The sequence below is a fragment of the Lutjanus erythropterus genome, chromosome 23, assembly GCF_056507025.1.
Source record: "Lutjanus erythropterus isolate fLutEry1 chromosome 23, fLutEry1.hap2, whole genome shotgun sequence".
Lineage (NCBI taxonomy): Eukaryota > Metazoa > Chordata > Actinopteri > Lutjaniformes > Lutjanidae > Lutjanus > Lutjanus erythropterus.
The window spans coordinates 10,533,536-10,551,520 of record NC_139339.1 but is presented as its reverse complement, the minus strand read 5'-3'; the positions used below and the strand labels follow the sequence as shown (position 1 = coordinate 10,551,520).

Below are 17,985 nucleotides of genomic sequence, written 5' to 3'. Positions count from 1 at the left end.
CAGTCACTGTTGTAGCCCCATTAGATGATGACCCTAGAGGTGGTGTGATGGAATGAAAGATAATGAGGTAAATATTATGAGGTAGACTACACAACATTATTAATCAATGCATGCAAATTGGGGTTTAGAAATATTTACGTACGAATCACTACGATGGAGTCTGAATCAAGAGTGAGGTTGAAGGTGTTGTTCGGGCTGTTCACAGCCCCTCTTAAGACGTCTACGACCTCACCAGCCGGTGGGATTTCGTCAGGCGATGCTGTGCTGTTGAACTGGAGCTCCACCTCTGCTTCGGTGTTTCCCATTTGCGGCCTTGCATTACAGAGCACATTTTGTAATCCAATGCTAATTATTTCAAAACTGCATTTTCACCTTGTTTCTAATATGAGGGTTTTTGCCCCCCCCCCCCCCAAACCGCACTGAAGTTTTTTCAATTCATGTGACAGTTTTCTTGTTACGAGTTCATGCATTTGAAGTCAGACTTGAAAGATTTGAAGAATTACCTGAAGTCCAGGACAACGGTGCGGATGAACCGAGGACCAAATGCGTTAAGGAAGATAAAGTCGCACTGTAAGCAGAAAACCAACAGGGGAAAAGTTCAGCTCAGTCAAATCACAGTGGCTTTCAAATGTGGACATAGAGAACGGCAAATTTACTCGGCAGGATCAAATTTTAGTGGCACGCACCGCTGCTACGACTTGTTCTTCAAGATCTCTGTACTCCTCACTGCTGCGATTGTTGAGTTCCTCTGCAAACGGTCATACCAGGGTTGCTGCGAGGACCACAACTGGTGGAGGAACTGGAGTGATTGCAGTTGTTGTTGAGCCTCCGCTTGTTGATCCTGCAGGGTTTGTATAGAAGTGATTGACGACAAAAGCAAAACATTAGTAGGAACAGTCCACCGCACAAATTCATTTTTGGAGGAAATTTAAGTTGGCCTATTTAGTGTTTTTACGTACGAATCACTACGATGGAGTCTGAATCAAGAGTGAGGTTGAAGGTGTTGTTCGGGCTGTTCACAGCCCCTCTTAAGACGTCTACGACCTCACCAGCCGGTGGGATTTCGTCAGGCGATGCCGTGCTGTTGAACTGGAGCTCCACCTCTGCTTCGGTGTTTCCCATTTGCGGCCTTGCATTACAGAGCACATTTTGTAATCCAATGCTAATTATTTCAAAACTGCATTTTCATCTTCTTTCTAATATGAGGGTTGTTGTTTTTTTTCCCCCCAGACCGCACTGAAATTTTTTCAATTCATGTGACAGTTTTCTTGTTACGAGTTCATGCATTTGAAGTCAGACTTGAAAGATTTGAAGAATTACCTGAAGTCCAGGACAACGGTGCGGATGAACCGAGGACCAAATGCGTTAAGGAAGATAAAGTCGCACTGTAAGCAGAAAACCAACAGGGGAAAAGTTCAGCTCAGTCAAATCACAGTGGCTTTCAAATGTGGACATAGAGAACGGCAAATTTACTCGGCAGGATCAAATTTTAGTGGCACGCACCGCTGCTACGACTTGTTCTTCAAGATCTCTGTACTCCTCACTGCTGCGATTGTTGAGTTCCTCTGCAAACGGTCGTACCAGGGTTGCTGCGAGGACCACAACTGGTGGAGGAACTGGAGTGATTGCAGTTGTTGTTGAGCCTCCGCTTGTTGATCCTGCAGGGTTTGTATAGAAGTGATTGACGACAAAAGCAAAACATTAGTAGGAACAGTCCACCGCACAAATTCATTTTTGGAGGAAATTTAAGTTGGCCTATTTAGTGTTTTTACGTACGAATCACTACGATGGAGTCTGAATCAAGAGTGAGGTTGAAGGTGTTGTTCGGGCTGTTCACAGCCCCTCTTAAGACGTCTACGACCTCACCAGCCGGTGGGATTTCGTCAGGCGATGCCGTGCTGTTGAACTGGAGCTCCACCTCTGCTTCGGTGTTTCCCATTTGCGGCCTTGCATTACAGAGCACATTTTGTAATCCAATGCTAATTATTTCAAAACTGCATTTTCATCTTCTTTCTAATATGAGGGTTGTTGTTTTTTTTCCCCCCAGACCGCACTGAAATTTTTTCAATTCATGTGACAGTTTTCTTGTTACGAGTTCATGCATTTGAAGTCAGACTTGAAAGATTTGAAGAATTACCTGAAGTCCAGGACAACGGTGCGGATGAACCGAGGACCAAATGCGTTAAGGAAGATAAAGTCGCACTGTAAGCAGAAAACCAACAGGGGAAAAGTTCAGCTCAGTCAAATCACAGTGGCTTTCAAATGTGGACATAGAGAACGGCAAATTTACTCGGCAGGATCAAATTTTAGTGGCACGCACCGCTGCTACGACTTGTTCTTCAAGATCTCTGTACTCCTCACTGCTGCGATTGTTGAGTTCCTCTGCAAACGGTCGTACCAGGGTTGCTGCGAGGACCACAACTGGTGGAGGAACTGGAGTGATTGCAGTTGTTGTTGAGCCTCCGCTTGTTGATCCTGCAGGGTTTGTATAGAAGTGATTGACGACAAAAGCAAAACATTAGTAGGAACAGTCCACCGCACAAATTCATTTTTGGAGGAAATTTAAGTTGGCCTATTTAGTGTTTTTACGTACGAATCTCTACGATGGAGTCTGAATCAAGAGTGAGGTTGAAGGTGTTGTTCGGGCTGTTCACAGCCCCTCTTAAGACGTCTACGACCTCACCAGCCGGTGGGATTTCGTCAGGCGATGCCGTGCTGTTGAACTGGAGCTCCACCTCTGCTTCGGTGTTTCCCATTTGCGGCCTTGCATTACAGAGCACATTTTGTAATCCAATGCTAATTATTTCAAAACTGCATTTCCACCTTGTTTCTAATATGAGGGTTGTTGTTTTTTTTCCCCCCAGACCGCACTGAAGTTTTTTCAATTCATGTGACAGTTTTCTTGTTACGAGTTCATGCATTTGAAGTCAGACTTGAAAGATTTGAAGAATTACCTGAAGTCCAGGACAACGGTGCGGATGAACCGAGGACCAAATGCGTTAAGGAAGATAAAGTCGCACTGTAAGCAGAAAACCAACAGGGGAAAAGTTCAGCTCAGTCAAATCACAGTGGCTTTCAAATGTGGACATAGAGAACGGCAAATTTACTCGGCAGGATCAAATTTTAGTGGCACGCACCGCTGCTACGACTTGTTCTTCAAGATCTCTGTACTCCTCACTGCTGCGATTGTTGAGTTCCTCTGCAAACGGTCGTACCAGGGTTGCTGCGAGGACCACAACTGGTGGAGGAACTGGAGTGATTCCTCCATTCACCTTAGTTGTTGTTGTCCCCTCATTTGTAATTGACACTCCCGTTGTATTTGTAATGGAATAATTGACATGTTGTATTGTTGTGGTAACTTCACCAATAGTTCTCCCTGCGGTCGATGTTGGTCCATTTGTTACTGATCCATCAGTTGCATTTGCTCCACCAGTAGTTGTGTGTGATCCGCTGGATTGTGCAGCAGCTGGCATTTTAGCAACCTCATTGGCCCCTATTTTTTTATTTATTTATTTTTTTTTTGATAAGAAAATATGGCCAATATGTTTAAAACAAGAACTTCAATTTTTGTGAGCACTGTCTGTCTTTCACTTTTCACTTTAATTTATTACTTACCCAAAAATATCATCAAAAGTACCAAGATGGGTCCAGCACCCATCTTGTCCACTCTTGAATCTGTAAAATCAGTCAGTACATGGAATTATGTACAACAGCAGCAGATTAAATTAAGTTAATAATTAGATTAACATTAAATTTAACAATAATAATGATATGTTTTAAAGCATTATCACATAGAGTTTAATACATGGCATATCTTCCCTGTTGACAGTTTTCACTGATTTAACTTTTTATATTGTTTATCTAGCTCTATGTCTTTGTTTAACTAACATGACATTTGCTTTCCATGTTCAAACTCCTCAAGATTAGGGCTTATGATAAAGGATGGATAATTTCTTCTGCTCTGCATCATGGATAGGCTATGATATTTAAGTTGATCCAGTAAATGTAGCAAGACTGTTGTGTCATCCCAGTACGTCTGAGGTAACATCTCCTGTGGAGCTGAATAGCTCTAATTTTCCTTACCTCAATTTCTCCCATAGTACAGTGAGCTATTTTAACATTCGTAATACTGATTTCTTGTGCTGGTGGACTTCAGCTGCTGAAGCATTTGATGTATGTGTATAATTATAAAACTAAAACTAAGAGAATCAACTTTGTGAGAGAAAGATTTGTTGCTCAGGACCATAAAACAATGATAAATCTATCACTGTGAGAAAAAAAATGTTAAAACTGGTAATATATATTTGCTTGATGACAAAAAAAAGTGCAAATGCTGAGATGCAGTCTCTTTTTGGCTGTTTATGTGATAAATGAGGAAACAGTAACAGTAAATTAATCTGTAAGACTGTAAATATTTATTCAAGGAGTCACAGTCGCAGTGATCCTCTGACTTTTCTTCTAGTGCCATCTTGAGGTTGACATTTGCAGTTTTGAGTGAAATGTCTCATCAGCAATATAAGGGACTGACAAGAAATTTTGTACTAACATTAGCCCCTCAGGACAAATTGTGATATCATTGGTCATCTCTGAACTTTTATCCAGATCATCATCAGGTCAAAATCTTGATTTGATTTGTCCTATTCTTTGGTTCATGAACGAACTTTGAGGCAGACTATGTAATTATGTATTTAACAGAAGATGACTCAACTTTTGAAACATTTTTAGAATGGAGTTTGGAGAAGAGGGTATTTTAACATGAATTCACATAAACTCTGAAGCTGATCTGCCCTCCAATAATGAACCTTGTAAACAGCATAAAGTAAGGTAGGATGTGGATCTAAAACCAACCTGTTTTTTGTTTCTCTATGCTTGAAGTAAAAGGTGGTGTAAAATACACAAACCGCAATCAGATCAGGATTAATACCTGCATCCAGCTGACCCATCATAAGAGCGAATCTCCACCACTCAACCCAGAAAAATAAATAAATATATGTTAATTAACAACCTCAACTCAAGCAGACGCACAAGTCGCCAACTTTAACTTCATTCATTCATGCACATAACAAAACGAAACAATTCAAAAAATATAAATGGAAAAATATATCAGAACATACAAGGATTAGTAGCACTGGCCAATCCATAGCCATCAATATACAACACCACAAAGGCATATAATATCTAAAAACAAATCAGAGGTGTAAGTGCATTTATCTGTGCAAAGTGGCTTTTTCTTGTAGTGTGGCTGTTCACAAGTTTAATGGCCTCTGGAATAAAACCAAAGTTGTTTATATTTCTTTTGTGTACAGGATATCTAAAGCAGATAATCAAATTTGAGAACTTGTTTGATATGAAGCTATACTAGGCATTTTGTATTTTGTCAATAATTCTAACACTTAAGTTAATGACACCTTGTGGTTGATTCTTGTCCTTTTTGACAAAATGATGTAAACTAGGAGACAAATGAAAAAGTTTAGACTTTTGATCAAAATAAAACATTTCAAATTTGTTTAAAGAGACAATAGAGATGCTGCTGAGTCTTTTTCACAATGACATCTGTATTTTTACTAACTCTCAATTTGTCATCAAACACAGTTCCTAAGTATTTGTAGGTCTAGACAATTTTAATACTTGTGCTATGAATGAATGTTGTCTATGTATTTTGGTGGCAATAGGATTTTTTTACTGGTATAATTGAATACATTGTATTAAAGACTGATGAGAAGTGCGTAAGTGCTATTTTGTCTTAAAAATTCCCTGCTGCAGCATGAAGGGAGACCCATCAGTGTGCCAGTATGTTATGTCAAACAATTGATGAAATTAAATTTTGATAAAAAATAATATGATGAGGGAATTGCTTCAAAATGCTACAAAATACAAAAACAGCAATGATTGAAAGATTGACTTACCCAAATTTGAAGAAGAAATGAATACTAGTTAATACTTAAAGTTCTTGCTTTGTTCTAGTGTAGATTTCCTTCTACTATTTCAATGGTTATATCATCCGTGACATTGCAAACATTTCACATTTCGATTCAGTCCTTGTCTGTTAAAGCCTTTATAAAGACTATATGACCAACAGATTACATGACTCAGAGGTGATACAGTGTAAAAAAAATGTGATCACACCCAAACAACTAACAATATCATGTCACCAATTCTAAGTTTGGCAGTTTCTTGGCTTGGCTTTGTCTCATTTCACATGTCCATCTTTGTCTTGACATAAAAATGTCCCTCTGCTGCATTCCTGTTCTGCCAATCGTGAGAGAGGTTCCAACACTGTGCCAGTAAGTTATATAAAACAATTTATGAACATAAGGTAAATGTGGAACCTAATAAAATTGTAAAAAGCGATATGATGAGGAAATTGTATAGTTGAGCATTCTTCATTTCTTACATTTGAGAATATATTAGACATTCTAGTTCAGCAAATTCCAAAAATAGCAATGACTTCACGCTCCAGCAAAAACAAAGAATATACACACAACTTGGCATTGCTCCTCACATTCTTCCTGTGTTTATTTTAACTGTCTGTCAATCACCCATCTCTCCCCCCCTGAGAACCTGACTCGTAAAACATAAAATCAAGACTGTCTTTTTAAGTACACAACATAGCGTGTGAGCATGGAATCCTATTTTAGTACTGATCCAGTTTTTTAGTGTTTGGGGGTTACCGAAAAGATGTTCCTTGTGCAAAGAGTTGCTCCTAATGATGAAAAGAGAATTCTTATAAATGTGACATTTTTCCCCTTAACTTTAAAAGTAGATCCTCGTAAAGATAAAGGTTATTTACAAAATATTTTAGCCCTAAGGTGGCAGGAGGATTTTTAACAGAGCAGAGGAGGCGACAATGGCAGAAAGATAAAAAAAAAAAAAAAAAAAGATTAAAAACACTGAATTAATGCAACATTACAGATCACATCGTGTAGAGATAATGTTTGTGATTGAGCTTATCAGTTGTGCTCACAAAATAATGATTAAAAAAAACCACATTTATCACTTCTTTCAACAGTGTTTTTTAAGAAAAAAATAAAATCAGACAAGGCTGACAAATGCTCCCATTTAATGCCACCAGAAATGAAAGTGATCATAATTGTGACGCAGTCATGTAATTTTCCACTGCATGTCCACACCCTGCAGTTTGACAAAACAGCATTCATGGTAGTATATAGCTGTACTAAAATGATCATTTTGGCAAATAAACATAAGCAAATAAATATCGATTTCACTATCCAATCTGTACCATTTTATCAGTAAGAGTTCATTTATTTCGTTTCTTCTTCTTCTTTTTTTTTTTTTTTTTTTTTTGATCAACCAATCATATTCTTTAAGAGTATGAGTAAATGCAGTAGGGTCAACCACACCTCCATATTAGGTTTCATAAATCACTCCTAAACTAGGAATCTTTGTTAGGATTTTTTTTCCTAAGTTAGGAGCTAATGTTTGTGAATGTTTGTGATCTGGCTTCAAATATATTTAGAAAAGGATCCCACAAAGCCAACATCTAATTTGGTCCAAGACATTAAGCTCATATTGCCAAGCACATATTTAACTGCATGACATATGAAAGCAGTCATAAAGCAATAATTATCAAGTTCATTAATGTAACCAGTGTGTAATTTTGAATACGAGCTTTTACATATGACATTATGTTTTTCTTGTTTGGAGGACAAGAAGCTACTATATTACGTTTTCTACTACAGACTGATCTTTAACAATGAAATCTGCCTGCTATTTATTTCGTTGAATTATGTGTTTATATTATCCCAAACGTTTTCAATAAGGCACCACTTCTATGAACATTATGTGAATAAAACTCAAAACATTACCTTGTCTATGAACATGATTTCTGGCTCAGTCATGTTGACTAAATATTTATCGGCATTGGTGGTTGTTTGGCAATAAAGAAAATAACTTTAATGATCCCATGCTATTTCAGATGTAATCAAACTACATTTTTGTGATTGGTGGTTTTAATGTGAGAGAGCCCCCTAGAGCCAGAACCTACATATTGTACATTTAGAATTGAAAAGTCTCAGTTTTTGGGTGACACCATTCTTATCTTTCTAGACTAAATATACTTGGAGATATGCTCTTCCAAAGGTTGACAGCCATCAAATATTTTGGGAAGAAGGCAATTGAAGATAATAATTCATATTCAGCCATTTTAATATGATTAAAACATTCTTATTAAGACACAAGCCAAAATGAACACAGTATTTTGGTCAAAATATTGCAGCTCAAGTCAAGAATCCAGTACATCTAAATAAAATATAAACAAATATAATATACATTATAATGTAATAATATGATATGTGATATAATAATATATATAAATATGATAACATGGAAAATGCAAATGTAATGCAAAATATAAATAAGAGCAATGTGCACACAAGTACATGCACAAACAAATTCCATAAACAAACAATAAAAATGAACAAATATTTAAGCACATACTGCATAATGGAACACAAAGGACAAAATACTGTATGAACAAATATATTGTACATATAATGTATCGCTAAATAAAATAATGTATGGGATATAATTGTGTACATAAATATAATAACATGAAGAAATTAAAAATATGAAATATTAAGAGCCATGTGCACACAAGTACACACATAAACTTACAAATTCATATCCAAACAATAACAAAATTAACAAATACTATGCCCATACTTTGTAATGTTATATAATATATATAATTTTAGATATAACTGGAAGACTAACTAATGCAGATAACAGATCAGATCTGGTGTTGTTACTTCAGAAGATATACTGAAGGAGTGTGGAAAATGGATTATCACCCAATTTGTTAAAAAAGAAAAAATCAAACAAAAAACCAACCAAAAACACCAGCCACAAGGAGTACAGGCTCCCACTATAGCCTCACCAACAGAAACCCCAAAAAATCTCAAGGCTCTACAGCATAGATGCCAGATGTGTTGCTCCCTCATTCATCCCACTTCCAAGGAAGGCCAGCAGCACAAGTAAGCAAAGTTCAAAGTAGCATTTTATTTTGCTCAGTGGGAGAACAATGTTGAAAACAACACACAAAACATTGACAAATTAATTAACCTAAACTCCTAAAACAGGAAAAACTGGAGAAATGGGTTGTTCGAAATAAAAAGGCTTCGCCCTCCTACAGACTTCTCTAATTACAGACAATTATTTACAAGGCACCTGTTGTGATTTACTTTACTTAACCAGAAACTCGACAGATCTATCAAAGTTTGCAGAGTATAACAAACACCTCCATGAGGCTCTCCTAGGAGGCTTGCTACTCTACTTTTGCGTTAACACAACCTACAACAAAGAGCTGGCACTTTCTTGGGAGCAAAGGCTAGAGAGAGACAGCGTGCTGCTAGCTGGAGGTTCAAGTAGGCTCTGGTCCTCCCCCTTACCAATCCTGTGGCACCAGTCAAGCTGGATGAGACAATTGCAGGGCACCACCTGTTCCCATTTTCAGACACTCCTCACACACACACTGAGGGGAGGAGAAAGAAGTCTGCGGCAAAATGACAAAAGGTTCACACCATTGTGAGTAGCAGTGATGTGAAACTACCTGCTAACTGGAATAGCTTCACTGAAATGGATGAAAACAAAGTCAGCCTGACCCTGTTCTTCCTATGAAATTAGTGTGAGAAGCATGTGAACAATTGGTCATGAAACTGTAATTAGTAGAGGGTTTAATGATCCTGTAAAAGTGGCATCAGCCACTGAGACTAATGGCTCTCATTCACAAGCTACACCAACTGACTTTCAGGACTGTCCAAAAAATCCTGAACACAGAACAGTCTAACTCCACAATTAAGTAGTAAATAGTTCACAGTCTTTTCATGTTTTCAGCTATTATTTTCAAACATGTCAGTTACACTTTAAAATAATCCTAATTTAGATAATACTTTAGATAAAAGTAAAATAAAATCTTGTCCGTATTCTCTGATCTACTCCAGAGGAGTTTAGTGTACATACATGCTGCTTAAGCTTTTTCACAATGACATCTATATTTCACAAAATCTGAATCTGTCATCACACACAGTTTCCAAATATTTTTATATTTTGATAATTTCAGTACTTGTTCTATAAATAACTACTGTCTATGTAATTTGGTGAGATTATAATTTCTTTGGTTTTAAGTGCATTTAAATGTAAAACAGTGAAAATCTAAAACAGCCTTCATGTATTAAAGCATTCATAACCAGCAAATTAGGTAACTCAGATAGGATACATTTTTCTTAAAAGTTGTGACACACTAATCAAGGAACCATAAAAGATCATAAATGACAGGCTGCCACCATGTAATCTGTCACTTTCTTGGCTCAGTTGCATGGTATAGTCCCTTCTCTTTATTTTGCCATAAAAATGTCCTGCTGCAGCATTGCACTTGTGCAAATTATGATGGGAACTCCAACAGTGTCCAGCATGTCATCGCACAGTTATTGTATCTCTTATATTTGAAAACATTTTATAATGTCCAGATCTGCAAAATACAAAGACAGCAATAACTGAAAGATTTACTCACCCAAATCAGGAGAAACAGATACCGCTTAAAAGAAATATTTAAATACCCTTCTTTGTTCTAGTGTAGATTTCTTTTAGTTTTTGTCCTATTTCACTTGTTATTTATTTAATCTATTTCATATCTGTGACATTGCAAACATTTCACCATTTGATGCAGTTCTTGTCTATTAAAGCCTTTATATAAACTTGAGGAGCAACAGGTTGTGTAACTAACAACTGATCAAAGCAAAGTAGTGCATAATTGAATTAATATGATGAGGAGATTGTGTAACTTAAGTATATTACATTTATTATATTTGTAAACATATTATACAAAAAAACAGCATTTTTTCATGCACTATTAAAAGAAAACAGTTATTGGCCAGCAACACCAAGTAAGCCAAGCTCAAATTGAGCTGTTTTATTTTGTTTCAGAGGGAGAAAAGGCCAACATAACAAACAAAACACTCTAAATTGACTCTAACCTTTCTAAACAAAACAAAATGTAATTAAACAACAAATGTCTACCTCCTAAAAATAAAGAAACAAGAGAAAAAGTTTTGGTTTGTTTTTTTTTAAAAAAAAGGCTTCTCCCTTCTACCAAACTGCCCTGTTATTTACAGGTATTTACAGGGTTTAAGTTTTAATTTACTTTACACACAATCTCAACGACCAAAACTCTACAGAGTACAAACTATCTTGTGACAACTCTTCTACACAGCTCACTATGACAAACAAACCATAACAACATGTTGGCACTTCATTGTGGTGGAAATGCTGGTGGGGAGACAGAGTGTGGTCTACTCGTGGTTTGACCAACCGATATAAAAACTTTATTGATCAGTTCTGAAACTATGGACTAAAATATCTCTAAAAATCTTTTCTATTGAAGCTTTTAGTGCATTTTGGCCTTAATGTTACATACAGACATTAACCTTACCCAGCTATGTGTTGCTACTTTGAAGAACAGCCAAATAATAACAGATGTTGATTATGTACTTTGTGTTGAAGTGATTTGTGGCGTTGTTGTCGTGGACATGTGTAAAAAATAAATAATAAATAAATTACAATCAGCAGTACATATTGGCATGAATAATCCATTTATTTAAAGTGAAGTGCAATTAATGGCACTGCCCTCAGCAACAAAGATACTGGTTTCATACGATTAAAAATTAAACAATAGGTTGAACAGAGAAAACATAAGTATAAATCATACAGGTAAATAAGATCATTCAGATTGATTTGTTAATGTAACATTGGTTAAAATACTCATCTAGCATTATGGTTAGGTAATAACTATCATTTGTATATCATTTGAGATATCAGAAAATAATCAAATTTTCTAGGTTAGATAAGAAATGCCAGTGAGTCTCAAATATATTACACCTCAATATCTAAATAAAACTAAGTCTGACAACCTTAATTGAACTGACAATTAAATGGCAACAGAACCCATAAACACATTCTCGACACAACAAAACAAATAAATCTAAAGAAATAAAACCTGAACCAAAAATATCTTTGAATTTGAATCACGATAGGTTAACAGCATGTGTTTTGTGTGACTTTTTTTTTTTTTTTTTTTTTTGATATGCTCATTACTCTTCGGCATGCAGTGAATTAAGGTGTTGTGACTCCTGAAAGAGGTTTAGGTGATCATCAGTCGGACTGAAAGTAAAGATTTCAAGCCCTCCATTCTAAATCACACTTCTGGTGGCAACATGGGAATCTGTGAAATTGAAGGAGAAAGATAATTTACTACAGAGAGGTTATTCTCACAATTAAAAACATCAACCAGTCAGACAGTTCAGGCTTTTGTAATGGCATGTAACTGCGGCTGCGTTATGTAAAAAAAAAAAAAAAATTACATTGCAGTGAAATAGCATACCATGACATACTCATCGCCATTTTAAGAAATATGCTTATTATTTACTTACCAAGAGTTAGAGACTGATACCACTCTCATATCTGCACACTAAATATGAAACTACACCAAGAAATCAGTTAGCTTACATTAGCATAAAGACTAAAAATCAAGCTTACATGGTACCACTACGCAACAAGCTTTTGTAGTTGTAGTTTTTGTTTGGGTTTTCTGCATGTTAAACAAAAAAGGTAGTAGGTGGACTTTTGTTGCCTTTGAACATAGCCAAATTAAGCTAAAAAAAAGGAAGGATGTAGAAACTAAAGATGGGGCCTGTGGGTCATTTTCTCATAAAAAAAAGGAATTCTTCTTCCCACGATTATTTGTTTGACAATTTACTTCTCTTAGCACTCTCCATCTCTCACTCACTGATTAGATTGAGGCAAAAACAGTTCTCCTTGGCATTATGTGAGTGCCACCAAACAACATTTAGTGTAGCTGTATTGTTGTTCGGGTGGAAACAGTAGACTTTTGAGGTTGTGATAACAAAAAATGAATTGTGAGAAGGCAATTGAAAATAGGAATTAAATAAAAATCGGGAGGGTTGGCAAGTATGCTGTACAGATATGAGAGTGGTATGTATCTTCTCATCTCAACTCTTAAGTAAATACGAGTATTTCTCAAAATGTCAGTCTTTTCCTTAAAGGACCAGTGTGTTTGTTTAGTGGCACCAAGCTGTGACCTTGCAGATTGCAAACACCTCACCTCAACCTCTCATTTCAAGCATGTAGGAGAACCTGTGATGGCCAATAAACTTCACAAAATATGTGAAAGGGCCTATCTAGAGCCAGTGTTTGGTTTGTCCATTCTAGGCTACTGTGGAAGAAGACCTACACCCTCTGTCGATATAAAAGGCTCATTCTAAGGTAACAAAAAGACAACAGTTCTTATTTTCAGGTGATTATACACTAATGAAAACATACTAAGGCATAATATATTCCATTTCTGTCATATTCTGACAATAAAACCCCATCAATTGTATACCCTGGACCTCTAAAAACAAACAAAACAAAAAAAAATTACCTGACTTGTGTTGTTCTGATCTGGCTCATGTTGTTCCTCAATGAAGGCATCTGAAATTAGTAATGTGGTCCGGACCACAGTTGGGTAATCAAAGACAAGGGGCCTCACAGCAGCAATTTTGGGGCTATATTTGAAAAACACTAGATTTTCCCCAGGTAAGGGAACAGAAGCAGGATCAGTTTGTTGTCGTGTTGTACTGGCTTTGGATGGATTTAGGGTTGATGCATCCGAGGAAAATGACAAAGGCTGAACAGAACTCGAGTCTGTGGCAACCTCTGTCACTGCTGTCACAGGCTGAAAGACTGAGTCGGACGATGTGGTTTGAGACGTAAGTCCAGGTGTTGGCAAAGAGCTGGATGGCCCCGTTGCAGGGGGATCACTGGACATGTTTGTTGGCGTTGCCACTGAAGAGTTGTGTCCACGTGTTTGTGCATTTATGGATGTGGTTAGAGTTCCCGAAGAGCCATGTAATGATGGATTTGGTGTGATGGGTGATGCTGAGGACATGGGAGATGCTGTTCTTGGTTGCTTGGTAGTCTCGCTAAATGGTGTCATGGATACCTGAGCTTCTGTTGATGCTACTGGAGATAGAGTTGCCAAATATGTTGACAGCGGGGTTGTCTCTGACATTGTTGCTGCAGAAGGTAAACTGCTGGTCAGTGGTGTGACTGGATGTGTTGATGTTGATGCTGTGGTTTGTCTCAGGGCTGTGGATTCAGTTACTATTAATGTTGTAGTTTGTATTGCTGTTGGAGTGACACGCTCTGTAGTCTGTGTTGGTATAGATGTTTCTTTGCTTGAAAAATGTGTATTTTGTATTGGAGTTGTGTAAGTTGTTCTTGACACACTTGTCATTTCAGATGCTACAGCTTCTCCTTCGGCTGTTGTTGATGTAATTTGTGTTGAAGTGATTTGAGGTGTTGTTGATGTACTTTGTGTTGAAGTGATTTGAGGTGTTGTTGACATACTTTGTGTTGAAGTGATTTGTGGTGTTGTTGATGTACTTTGTGTTGAAGTGATTTGTGGTGTTGTTGATGTACTTTGTGTTGAAGTGATTTGTGGTGTTGTTGATGTACTTTGTGTTGAAGTGATTTGAGGTGTTGTTGACGTACTTTGTGTTGAAGTGATTTGTGGTGTTGTTGATGTACTTTGTGTTGAAGTGACTTGTGGTGTTGTCGATGTACTTTGTGTTGAAGTGATTTGTGGTGTTGTCGATGTACTTTGTGTTGAAGTGATTTGTGGTGTTGTCGATGTACTTTGTGTTGAAGTGACTTGTGGTGTTGTTGACGTACTTTGTGTTGAAGTGACTTGTGGTGTTGTCGATGTACTTTGTGTTGAAGTGATTTGTGGTGTTGTTGATGTACTTTGTGTTGAAGTGACTTGTGGTGTTGTTGATGTACTTTGTGTTGAAGTGACTTGTGGTGTTGTTGATGTACTTTGTGTTGAAGTGATTTGTGGTGTTGATGTACTTTGTGCTGAAGTGACTTGTGGTGTTGTTGATGTACTTTGTGTTGAAGTGACTTGTGGTGTTGTTGATGTACTTTGTGTTGAAGTGATTTGTGGTGTTGTTGACGTACTTGGTGTTGAGGTGACTTGTGGTGTTGTTGATGTACTTTGTGTTGAAGTGACTTGTGGTGTTGTTGATGTACTTTGTGTTGAAGTTACTTGTGGTGTTGTTGATGTACTTGGTGTTGAGGTGACTTGTGGTGGCATTGATGTACTTTGTGTTGAAGTGATTTGTGGCATTGTTGACGTACTTGGTGTTGAGGTGACTTGTGGTGTTGTTGATGTACTTTGTGTTGAAGTGACTTGTGGTGTTGTTGATGTACTTTGTGTTGAAGTGACTTGTGGTGTTGTTGATGTACTTGGTGTTGAGGTGACTTGTGGTGGCATTGATGTACTTTGTGGTGAAGTGATTTGTGGCATTGTTGCTGTCTTGAGTTGTGGTGTTGCTGTTGTTGATGTACTTTTTGCTGAAGTGGTTTGTGGAGTTGTTGTCAATGTGTGTTTTGTAGTGACAGAAACTGTAAAATTTGGTGTAGATAAATTAACATTTGTCAGTATTGGTTTTGATGATTCCTCTGTTTGCATGGAAGATACTGTTGCGGGTGTTGTGGTCTGTGTTTGAAGACTTATTGACTCTCTTGTAAATGGCATGGTGTATATTGTTGCTGTGTTGAAACCTGTTGTAAGAGGTGTTTGGTGTTTCTGAAGTTGTGAGGTTGGTGATTCTGTTGTTACAGATTTTATGCTTTGTGTTGATTGTTTTGTTAGACTTGCATTGTCTGTTGATCTCTCTGTTGACTGGTCCGTTGTCATTTGTGGTGTTGTTACAGATGTACTTTGTGTTGATAGTGTTGTTAATCTTGCATTTTGTGTTGGTATTCGTGTTGATGGATCAGTTGTCATTTGTGGTTTTGTTACAGATGTTGTACTTTCTGCTGATTGTGTTGTTAGACTTGCATTTTCTTTTGGTCTTTGTGTTGATGGATCAGTTGTCATTTGTAGTGTTGTTACAGAACTTGTATGTTGTGTTGATTGTGTTGTTAGACTTGCATTTTCTGTTGAGGTCTCTGTTGATGTATGAGTTGTCATTTGTTGTGTTGCTACAGATGTTGTACTTTGTGTTGATTGTGTTTTTATACTTGCATTTTGAGTTGGTCTTTCTGTTGATGAATGAGTTGTTATTTGTGGTGTTGTTACAGATGTACTTTGTGTTGACTGTGTTGTTAGAATTGCATGTTGTGTTGGTCTTTGTGTTGATGAATAAGTTGTTATTTGTGGTGTTGTTACAGATGTTGTATTTTGTGTTGATTGTGTTGTCATACTTGCATGTTGTGTTAATATCTCTGTTGATTGGTCCTTTGTCATTTGTGGTGTTGTTACAGATGTCGTACTTTGTGTTGATTGTGTTGTTAGACTTGCATTTTGTGTTGGTCTTTGTGTCGATGAATGAGTTGTCATTTGTGGTGTTGTTACAGATGTTGCACTTTGTGTTGATTGTGTTGTCATACTTGCATTTTGTGTTGAACTTTGTGTTGATGAATGAGTTGTCATTTGTTTTGTTGTTACAGATGTTGCACTTTGTGTTGATAGTGTTGTCATACTTGCATTTTGTGTTGGTCTTTGTGTTGATGAATGAGTTGTTATTTGTGGTGTTGTTACAGATGTTGTGCTTTGTGTTGATTGTGTTGTTACACTTGCATTTTGTGTTGGTCTTTGTGTTGATGGATCAGTTGTCATTTGTCTTGTTACAGATATTGTACTTTGTGTTGATTGTGTTGTTAGACTTGCATATTGTGTTGATCTCTCTGATGATTGGTCTGTTGTCATTTGTGGTGTTGTTACAGATGCTGTACTTTGTGTTGATTGTGTTGTTAGACTTGCATGTTGTGTTGATCTTCGTGTTGACGGATCAGTTGTCATTTGTGTTGTTGTTACAGATGCTGTACTTTGTGTTGATTGTGTTGTTAGACTTGCATGTTGTGTTGGTCTTTGTGTTGATGGATCAGTTGTCATTTGTGTTGTTGTTACAGATGCTGTACTTTGTGTTGATTGTGTTGTTAGATTTGCATGTTGTGTTGATCTCCCTGTTGATTGGTCCATTGTCATTTGTGGTGTTGTTACAGATGTTGTACTTTGTGTTGATTGTGTTGTTAGACTTGCATGTTGTGTTGATCTCTCTGTTGATTGGTCCATTGTCATTTGTGGTGTTGTTACAGATGTCGTACTGTGTGTTGATTGTGTTGTTAGACTTGCATGTTGTGTTGATCTCTCCGTTGATTGGTCTGTTGTCATTTGTGGTGTTGTTACAGATGTACTTTGTGTTGATTGTGTTGTTAGACTTGCATGTTGTGTTGGTCTTTGTGTTGATGGATGAGCTGTCATTTGTTTTGTTGTTACAGATGCTGTAATTTGTGTTGATTGTGTTGTTATTCTTGCATGTTGTGTTGATCTCTCTGTTGATGGATCAGTTGTCATTTGTAGTGTTGCTACAGATGTTGTACTTTGTGTTGATTGTGTTGTCATACTTGCATTTTGTGTTGGTCTTTGTGTTGATGAATGAGTTGTTATTTGTGGTGTTGTTACAGATGTTGTACTTTGTGTTGATTGTGTTGTTAGAATTGCATGTTGTGTTGGTCTTTGTGTTGATGAATGACTTGTTATTTGTGTTGTTGTTACAGGTGTCGTACTTTGTGTTGATTGTGTTGTTATACTTGCATTTTGTGTTGATCTCTCTGATGATTGGTCCATTGTCATTTGTGTTGTTACAGATGTTGTACTTTGTGTTGATTGTGTTGTTAGACTTGCATTTTGTGTTGATGTCTCTGTTGATGGTTGAGTTGTCATTAGTTGTGTTGCTACAGATGTTGTACTTTGTGCCAATTGTGTTGTTATACTTGCATATTGTGTTGGTCTTTCCGTTGATGTATGAGTTGTCATTTGTGGTGTTGTTATAGATGTTGTACTTTGTGTTGATAGTGTTGTCATACTTGCATTTTGTGTTGGTCTTTGTGTTGATTGATCAGTTG

The 17,985-nt window shown here is 37.0% G+C and overlaps 1 protein-coding gene across 1 annotated transcript; it reads right to left on the bottom strand.

Annotated features, from left to right (window-relative positions):
* Positions 1–502: 502 nt before the first annotated feature.
* LOC146305617 (uncharacterized) lies at positions 503–7,859 on the bottom strand. The gene is made up of 12 exons (XM_084713118.1): positions 7,827–7,859; positions 3,138–3,290; positions 2,955–3,019; positions 2,594–2,763; positions 2,321–2,475; positions 2,138–2,202; positions 1,777–1,946; positions 1,504–1,658; positions 1,321–1,385; positions 960–1,129; positions 687–841; positions 503–568 (listed from the first exon to the last, which is right to left on the bottom strand). The coding sequence occupies exons 1-11, from the start codon at positions 7,857–7,859 to the stop codon at positions 759–761; spliced, it is 1,284 nt and encodes a 427-aa protein (XP_084569244.1). The 3' UTR covers positions 503–568; positions 687–758.
* Between the last annotated feature and the right edge of the window lie 10,126 nt (positions 7,860–17,985).

Excerpts from the sequence above, each read along its gene's own strand:
- LOC146305617 (XM_084713118.1), bottom strand. The coding sequence starts at position 7,859 with ATGACTGAGCCAGAAATCATGTTCATAGACAAG. Across the intron at positions 1,659-1,776 it reads AGACTCCATCGTAGTGATTC|GATCAACAAGCGGAGGCTCA; the intron begins GTACGTAAAAAC and ends CAAACCCTGCAG. Across the intron at positions 1,130-1,320 it reads ACCGTTGTCCTGGACTTCAG|GCCGCAAATGGGAAACACCG; the intron begins GTAATTCTTCAA and ends CTGTAATGCAAG.